Consider the following 10,000-nt stretch of genomic DNA (forward strand, 5'->3'; position numbering starts at 1 on the left):
TAAAGAGCTGGAGAGACATGGAGACTCCTGTTACTGAACAAACACTCTATAGCAATGAGTACTATCAGAATATAGAGCTATTTAACACTTATTCTCAGCAAAGTAAATCACTTACCCTACCTTTAAGCAAAATAAACATGTTATAACGTCATCATAGTGCATTGCTGGTCTGTAATATACTTGTCAAATCTCTCGCCCTTCCAAGAATGCATTCCCTATTGTGGTGAACGTGACACACACAATGGGAGGCTGTGGTTGTCACGTTAATGTCTTAACCAACCGGCTTTGTGAAAACACAGTGCTGGGCTGGCTGGTTCACATTTCAAATCATCCGTCTTTCTCCGTTCACCAGGCCATCTGCCTGGACCAGAGAGAGTTTGTGTTTAGAAAGAGAAAGTGTGTGTGTGTGTGTGTGTGTGTGTGTGTGTGTGTGTGTGTGTGTGTGTGTGTGTGTGTGTGTGTGTGTGTGTGTGTGTGTGTGTGTGTGTGTGTGTGTGTGTGTGTGTGTGTGTGTGCGTGAGACACACTCACACCTGTTTGGTCACTCAGCTGTGATGACCTGCTCAGTGGTCAACGGTTCAGATCGTGCTGACTCGCTATGTGTGCGTTTGCCTGTTAGTCCATACACACACACACACGCGCGTTTTTGCATGTGTGAACGTTTCTGAGAAAGCGCGCGTGTGTGTGTGTGTGTGTGTGTGTGTGTGTGTGTGTGTGTGTGTGTGTGTGTGTGTGTGTGTGTGTGTGTGTGTGTGTGTGTGTGTGTGTGTGTGTGTGTGTGTGTGTGTGTGTGTGTGTGTGTGTGTGTGTGTGTCGTGGGCGCTGAACTCTAACCGTTGACCTACAGAGCAGGGTGAGAGTTCAGACATTCCCTGCATGTTTATCTGTCGTTTATCTGTGTCGCTGATCCAGAGTCAGTCACTTTCATCACCTGTTGTTGGGATCAAACCTGTCAGCTTCCTTCACTGTTAGGATGGATATGAGAGAGAGAGAGAGAGAGAGAGAGAGAGAGAGAGAGAGGGAAATTATATTACAACATCTTCTAGTGAGACATTTAACAACTATAGCCTATTCATTTAGTTCACAAAACACTGACACTAAATGGACTGACCACGTAGCAAACCACTAGCGTTTTCCTTCACAGAGTGACATAGAGCGCCCGTTTCCCCCCAAATAAGTAGAGCATCATAAGGTTGTATAACCTAACCTACTCAGTTATAATTAACTCCTTTGTCGCTGTACATTTGCACATCATGTGAAACGTGTCCTCTGCATTTGACCCATCCTAACTGTTTAGGAGCAGTGGGTGCTATTAATACAGCACCCAGCGAGAAGTTAAGGGGTTAAATGTCTTGCTCGGGGATGAGCCGAGGGGGCGAACCGATGACCCTCTAGACGGCCTCTACCCATTCAGCTGTGGCCGCCCATTGTTGTCAAAAAGATCATTCTAAAGTTACAAAACTTACTTCATCGTTATTTTACTCTCTCTCTCTCTCCCTTTCTCTCACTCACCCGCTTTCTCTCTCTCTCTCTCTCTCTCTCTCTCTCTCTCTCTCTCTCTCTCTCTCTCTCTCTCTCTCTCTCTCTCTCTCTCTCTCTCTCTCTCTCTCTCTCAAAATTGTACTTAAGTACAGTACTTGAGTTGTATGTAGTTACTTTACACCACTGACAGAAAGGAAAAAGCTAGAGCATATGCATCATTGTAAAAAAAACAACAACAACATTTGAATAGGTGCATAGAATGTCTTCAGAGTGCTCAGTCTAGTCTGAAGAACATTTTTTCCTGTGGAAACTTAAGTCATTCTTCTTTGCACCCATTGTATTTTTTAAAGATGATTTTTAGTCTGCTTTGATGCTGTTGTGATCCCAGTCTGAGAGGCGGAGTTGATACATTAGTAACGGAGTTTATGCATTAGTAACAGAGTTGATGCATTAGTAACAGAGTTGATACATTAGTAACAGACAGAAGGGAGGAGAAGGGAGGTATAGAGTCTGGAGCTAAAGAAGGAGAGAACAGAGGAGGAGAAGAGGTGAAGGAATACAAGGACTTCAAAGCTCCTGAGAGACGAGCCGAGTGTCAAACTATTCACCTACTGACACACACACACACACACACACACACACACACACACACACACACACACACACACACACACACACACACACACACACACACACACACACACACACACAATCACACACACAATCACACAGGCTCCGGTGGGCTTTGATAAACAGATGTGTTCAGTGCCCAAGGCATGAGACGTCCTAAGTAGGACTCTGTTATAACACGCACTCATGCGCACACACACACACACACACACACACACACACACACACACACACACACACACACACACACACACACACACACACACACACACACACACACACACACACACACACACACATATACACGAGCACGCACAAGTATGTGTCTCTAATTACTTCTCTCCTCTCCAATGCACCAGCTCACAACTTTCTTCAAGCTTCTAGATCTGCTGTTGTTTCTGATCTACCGCCTGTGAGCTTGTAGATCTGCTATATTTGCTGCCCGTCGTACAATGAAGTATATAGGGCTAAGTTAAGATGTTAAAGGCGACGCCAAGATGTGAATGAAAAGACTGACAGCAGAATGTAAAGAGATGAAAGAAGAGGAGACGGGAGAGGAGAGGAAAAGAGGAGGAGAGAAGGAGAGACAGGAGAGGAGAAGAAAAGAGGAGGAGAGAAGGAGAGAAGTAGACAGGAGAGGAGAACAAAGTGTGAAAACAAGGTGTCTCCATTCTGCTTCAATAAGGTGTTTACTGCAGAACCAGAGAGATCTACACCAGAGAGAACAGACGGAGAGATCAGTCACCTACATAATTGTTTGTCCAATTAAGCTAATGCCAATCTGAAGGCTGGAGGCCAGAATGACACAACTCATGTTATGACAGGCACACACACACACACACACACACACACACACACACACACACACACACACACACACACACACACACACACACACACACACACACACACACACACACACACACACACACACACACACATACACACACACACACACACACACACACACACACACACACACACACACACACACTGATAGTCACAACAAGAACGGGGGAAGGGTGGTCTCACACTTTGATGCCGGGATATGCAGACCCCCCCCCCCCTGCCACACACACACACACACACACACACACACACACACACACACATACAGTCAGGTCGATAATGACTGATATCTGAGAAGGTTCAAATTTGATTTGAAGATATTATCATTTGATTTGGTATTATTTCTCATTTAGAATCTTGGTGTATATCACACACTCACACACACACTCACACACGCGCAAACACACACACACACACGCGCGCGCACACACACACACACACACACACACACACACACACACACACACACACACACACACACACACACACACACACACACACACACACACACACACACACACACACATGCCAGGGCAGGAATCACGCCCGGACAGAGCTGTGAAAGGTTTAGCTCATAGCTATAAAACTAAATGGAGGGTGGAAAATGAAGACTGACAGAGAGAGGGGGTAGAGAGAGAGAGAGAGAGACAGAGAGAGAGAGAGACAGAGAGAGAGAGAGAGAGAGAGAGAGAGAGAGAGAGATGAGAGGGAGAGACAGCAATAGTGTGTGAGAGAGAGAGAGAGAGAGAGAGAGAGAGTCAAAGAGGCAGATAGACCAAGAGAAAGAGGTAGAGAGAGGTGGAGATTGTTGCCATGTTGTCTAAATAAATACAGTCTGACGTGATTGGTTTCTGTCAAACTCTGACATAACAATCTGTTACTGTGTTACAACACACACACACACACGCGCCACGCGTTGTGAGCTTGTAGATCGGCTAGTAGACCCGCCGAATATGGATGCCAGGGTTGAAGTGGTTAAAGTACTGTAGAAGCATTCCTCCTGAAATCCTTTGACTCTTAACAAACCTCTCTCTCTCTCTCTCTCTCTCTCTCTCTCTCTAGCTTCATGTGGGACGACTACGGCGTGGAGGTCCGCATCAACGACTACCTGGACATCGTGTGCCCGCACTACGCGCGCGGCGAGCTGCCGTCGCAGGAGGCCGAGCGCTACGTGCTCTACATGGTGGAGAAGGAGGACTACGACGTGTGCAAGCCGCACTCCTTCGACCAGCTGCGCTGGGAGTGCTCGCGGCCGTTCGCGCCGCACGCGCCCGAGCGCTTCTCCGAGAAGTTCCAGCGCTTCACGCCCTTCACCCTGGGCAAGGAGTTCTGCGCCGGAGAGACCTACTACTATATCTGTAAGTCTGAACGCCAGCGGTGGGGGGAAAAAACAGTACTCACGTTTTCTTTTTTTACTGAAGTAAAAGTATCAATACTGCAATGTGGGAAATACTCCGTTGCAATTGAAAAGTCCGGAATGCAAAATTGACTTGAGTAAAAAGTACAAAGGTATTGGTGTCAAAATGTACTTAAAAGTACCAAAAGCAGGAAGTACTCATTATGCAGAATGTCCAATTTCACGTTTTCAAATGTATAAAGATCTTTTGAAAATAGCAGATCCACAAGCTCACAATGCGTCGTGATGCGACGCATTGTGAGCTTGTGGATCGGCTATTTTCAAATGGCCAAAATGTATACAGAGCTGAAGTTGTTACTGTGTGTTTTGTAATAATAATCAAAATATTCAAAGTAACTAGTAACTAGTAACTAATGTTTTCAAATAATCGTAGTGGAGTAAAAGTACAATATTTGCATCTGAGATGTATTGGAGTAGAAGTAAAAGTTCTGACAATTGGGAATACTCAATTGTGAAGTAAAAATACCTCAAAATTGTAAATAGTACAGTACTTAGTTGAGCAAATGTGAGTTAGTTTACACAAGTGAAGTCACGTGATGATGTACGTACTGTAGTGTATTATACACACTGTAATTTAAAAGCCTGATGTATACCCTGTCATACAGTGGTGTGGCAGATTTAGCCTATTTTTGGTGTGCGGCGGTATGAATGATAAATTAAGCATATCAGTGACTGTAATTATCACAACCATAATCATACTGTACTATAACTTGGTGTGATGTTTTGTTTATTTATTGCAGTCATCTATCTCTCTGTCTGTCTGTCTGTCTGTCTGTCTGTCTGTCTGTCTGTCTCTGTCTCTGTCTCTGTCTCTGTCTCTGTCTCTGTCTCTGTCTCTCTCGCTCTCGCTCGCTATCTCTCGTTCTCTCTTTATTTATATCCCTCTCTCTCTCTCTCTCTCTCTCTCTTCTCTCTCTCTCCTCTCTCTCACTCTCTCTCTCTCTTTCTCTCCTCTCTCTCTCTCTCTGTCTCTCTCTGTCTCTCAATGAAAGTGTTCTATTGAAAGGGTCTTTATTGACATGAGAATCATGCGTTTACAATGCCAAAGCAAATCAAAACAAAATAATGTGTGTACAATTAAATGGGAATAGAGACATATATAAACAGAGCTGGGTTACATTGCAATTTAGAGAAATCTATCTCACAAAGCCTTAAGAATTGTGCATTTGCTGTCAGAAACATCGACATAGGAATGGTTAGCTTGGGATAAACATTTGGAACAAATGGCAGCAATATTTCAATGTTTTGCTTTCGCTTGGTATGAAACCAATCAGACAAATAGCAGCACATTTCTCCAACGTATTTAAAATTGTGCACAAATAGCAGAAAGTAGTTGCTATGTTTGTATGTACAGTATTTCTATACACCGAGGTCACTTGGTGCACTGCGATGCAGGAATACACACACAGTGATTAGTAGACTTGAAGGTGGTTGTATTCCATTAGACATCCTTCTACTGTCATAACAACTCACAAATCTCGCTGCTCCACATTTTTGTCTCTCATTATTCTCTCGCCCTCTCTCTCGCTCTCTCTCTCTGTGCCTCTCTATTGTGTATTGTTTGCATCTGTGTCGCTCTCATTTTATTTGTGGCGGTGTATTGTAGTCTGCCATTGTCTTTGTCATAAACTAGTTTAAATGTAGGATACTGTAATTTACTACTGTATGTGAATGAATGATTGTTTGAAAATTAAATATTCATTCTCTCTCTCTCTCTCTCTCTCTCTCTCTCTCTCTCTCTCTCTCTCTCTCTCTCTCTCTCTCTCTCTCTCTCTCTCTCTCTCTCTCTCTCTCTCTCTCTCTCTCTCTCTCTCTCTCTCTCTCTCCAGCCAAGCCGTTGCACCATCACGGCCAGGAGTGTCTCAGGCTGAAGGTGGAGGTGGTCGGACATAAAGTTTCCTCTGGCAAGAGCCCAGGAGACAAGAAGAAGGAGAAAGAGACAGCAGAGTCGGAGAAGGAGAAAGGGACGGACGAAGGGAAAGACAAGTTCACCGCCGCCGCCGGCGGAGTTCACAACCTCTCCAACCGCCTCCCAGCAGGTGAGCAGCACCAACGGTCCTGCAAAGCCACGATAAAACACAAGCTCAAACGGCGGCGTGTTCCAACTCTGCATTGGGACTGGCCCCGAGGCCCTCAGAGCCGTGCCAATAGCCGTGCGAATAGCCATGAGACAGCTGGTTCCAGTGTTGATTTCGTCGACTAAAGCTATGACGAAAATGTTCGTCGACTATCTTTTTTCACTGACGAAAACTAAATGAAAACAAAATAAAAACTAGGCTATGATGACTAAAACTAAGACTAAATGTATTGACAATTTTGTCAACAAATAAAAACTAGATTAAAATGTTAGTGAGGGACTATAGTGGAGAAGAGATCCAGTAGAACTAAAAAGACATTTTATGTTTGGTTGCACTCGGGTGTTGCGCTCTGAAAATAGCCGATCTACAAGCTCACAACGTGTCGCGCTGCGACGCGTTGTGAGCTTGTAGATCGGCTATTTTCAACCTGCAACAAAGTCTAAAATCAGGCATTACGACGCCATCAAGGCACCGCCAACATACATTTCAGTCGACTAAATCAACTGTAGATTTCGTCGACTATAATCTTTTATAATATAATTATAATGATTTTTAGTCGACTAAAACTAGACAAAAACATAAAAAAATCAGGTGACTTAAATATGACTAAAACTAAATGGAATTGTATTCAAAAGACTATGGCTAAAATTAAATCACAGTTTGCCGTCAAAATCAACACTGGCTGGTTCCCACCGTGCATTGTGATTGGCCAAAAGGCGTTTGGGTCGGTGTTGAGTAGACACCACAGTAGACCAATGGGTAAATCACTGGTTCTTGATCATTTTCATAGCAAGGACCCCCAAATTGATATGTTTTGGCCACGGACTCCTCATCTGAAAAGATTTTGTGGCAGGGACCCCCATAAGAGAGGATTTGTCAACATTTGTTGAGTTTTTGCTTTTTTTTTAGCTCAGGGACTTAAGTGTTTAAACTGTTCCTCATTTGCTGGGGACCCCCTGGAACACCTTCAAGGACCCCTGGGGGTCCCCGGACCCCACTTAGAGAACCAGTAGGTAAAAGCATCACTCCGTGCTATGTTATGGACCACTCTCCAGCTGGCATTAAGTTGCCTATGGCAACGGTAAACACTAACAACGGCAAAAGTATTTTGGATTGCGGAGGGCTGCGAGCGATGCAATTTAGCGAAATTGAACACTACTACTAACCCATATATTTCCAGAAAAGACTTAACGACAGTGCAGCGCTGCTGTACAAAAGCAATAAAACACTCGAGGTCGTTTTTTTTGGCGCGTGTATTGGCACTGCTGTGCAGGGCGACGGCTCTGTGCTTAGCGGCGTGCCAGAAACCACCATAAAAACTCAATGTACATCTCTATTGATTGACTGTTATTGCTTAACCCATCAAGACCTGGAACGCATCTGTGTCACTTTTTCATTTGAGCTAAAAAGCATTATTTTACACTTTGGCTATTCAAAAATAGCAGATATACAAGCTCATAGCGCGGCACCGAGTGCCGCGCTACGAGCTTGTAGATCTGCTATTTTTTTTAAATCGTGAAAATGTGTGCAAATCTTTGAATATAATATTATTTTAAAGCGAACATTTTTAACTCAAATCTTTGCTTCTGGGGGTCCCTGTAACAACATATTTGCGATGGGGGTCTACGGTCAAATACATATCATTTTTGGGGGTCCTTGACATGAAAACGTTTGGAAACCACTGATATAGAAACATACGTTTTTCAGAAAACCGTTCAGGATTTATTTCATTTTGCAGAATCGGAACCTCAGGCCTCAGTGGGTTAAGGGCATAGCATGTAACTGTGCCCTGTGTTTACTGAACAAAACAATAAATAAACGTTACCCATCATTTCCATCTATAGCAGCAGTTATCATCCAGTGGAGCAGTGTGGTGGTGTTTACCTACAGAGACACATTACCCTCTCGCTGCATTTTGGTGTTTTCACTGTTAGTTTTAGTAGACGGGGAAGTTTTTGGTTCTGCCAAAACAAACAGGGAAAGCACAACAATACAGCCAGAAGGCAATGTGTTTCTGCAGCTAAACACCACCACATGATCACTGCTGCTATAGAGGGATAGGATGGGGGGGGTGGGGGGGGAGTATCTATTGTTTTGTTATGTAAATACTATGCCTTTAATTATAGCACATTACAAACAAAACAAACCACACCAAACTTACCCCTCTCTCTCTCTCTCTCTCTCTCTCTCTCTCTCTCTCTCTCTCTCTCTCTCTCTCTCTCTCTCTCTCAGATGACCCTGCGGTCCTGGAGGCCACGGTTCAGAGGAGCGTAGGGAGTTCAGGAGTTCGGCTGACCTCGCTGTCCGTCCTGTCCACCCTGACGGCTGTCCTACTGGCACTGCTACACTGACCCTGAATATATACTACCACTACACAACACACCACTACACAACACAACATTACACTACATGACACAACACGACGCGACGCAACGCAACGCAACGCTACGCTACACTACACTACACTACACTACACTACACTACACTACACTACACTACACTACACTACACTACATGAGACGACGCAACACGACGCGCGACGCGCTACGCGACGCGGCGCTACACTACACTACATGACACAACAGAGACATTCAATGCTGGTCATTAGAGAACATGAAGAACCTTTTTTTTTACTGACTGACAATTTTTTATATCTAAATATGTATGAAAATGATAGAGCTGTCCGTCTGTGAGAGTGTGTATGTGTGTGTGTGTGTGTGTGTGTGTGTGTGTGTGTGTGTGTGTGTGTGTGTGTGTGTGTGTGTGTGTGTGTGTGTGTGCGTGTGTGCGTGTGTGCGTGTGTGTGCGTGTGTGTGTGTGTGTGCGTGTGCGTGTATTGGGACGTGGATCGTTCCAGATATCAAAAAGTGTTTTTTTTTCTCATTTCTATGTTTCAGTGTTGTATTCTTTTTTTATGACAATGGTAGTTTGTCCAATGAATTCACCTCATCAACAAAACTGATCCTGTAAATAGTTTAGGAATCCATCTTATTAACCACTCAACCCCATTTATGCTTAGTCGTAAGTAGCAAACTGCGCATTGTGAGCTTGTAGATCTGATATTTCCTGTGTTTGAAACATTTGAAATCTACGATATTCTTTTTGAAAAATGTCCCCTATAAATAACATGCCTAAAACACAGTGGGTTAAAGTGGTTAAGCTCAGCACGGATACAATATTGTGTGTGTGTGTGTGCTGATCTAGGATCTGTTCAAATTGCCAGTTGTCATTGTATTTCCTCTACATGTAGAGATTATTACTGATTGTAAATGTACTGTAAAGGTGTTTATATGTCATCATGTGTTGTGCGTAGCATTCATTCTGGGTTCTGGCTTGAGATGATATCACATTCACCCATTCATCCATTTACTCGCCCATTCATAAATTCAGTGGCTCACAAACCTTTTTTTTAAGGACCACTTTGGTACGCATTTATGTAAGCCACATAACTCTGAGAGTGTACAAATGGAACCAAATGGACCCGTAAGGGTCCATTTGGTTCCATTTGTACACTCTCAGAGTTACAGACCTGTAAGGGTCCATT

General features: G+C 43.9%; 1 protein-coding gene across 1 annotated transcript in view; it reads left to right on the top strand.

Annotated features, from left to right (window-relative positions):
* efna1b (ephrin-A1b) overlaps positions 1–10,000 on the top strand; it is an 18,379-nt gene that overhangs the window by 8,275 nt on the left and 104 nt on the right. Inside the window, exons 2-4 of the mRNA XM_084050937.1 lie at positions 4,024–4,319; positions 6,208–6,417; positions 8,689–10,000. The exon at positions 8,689–10,000 is cut by the window's right edge and continues 104 nt beyond it. Of these exons, the coding sequence (XP_083907063.1) occupies positions 4,024–4,319; positions 6,208–6,417; positions 8,689–8,807 (625 nt within the window). The 3' untranslated portion in view covers positions 8,808–10,000. The remainder of the gene's footprint in view (positions 1–4,023; positions 4,320–6,207; positions 6,418–8,688) is intronic.

This window comes from Gymnoscopelus microlampas (assembly GCF_963454915.1).
Source record: "Gymnoscopelus microlampas genome assembly, chromosome: 3".
In the NCBI taxonomy this organism is placed as follows: domain Eukaryota; kingdom Metazoa; phylum Chordata; class Actinopteri; order Myctophiformes; family Myctophidae; genus Gymnoscopelus; species Gymnoscopelus microlampas.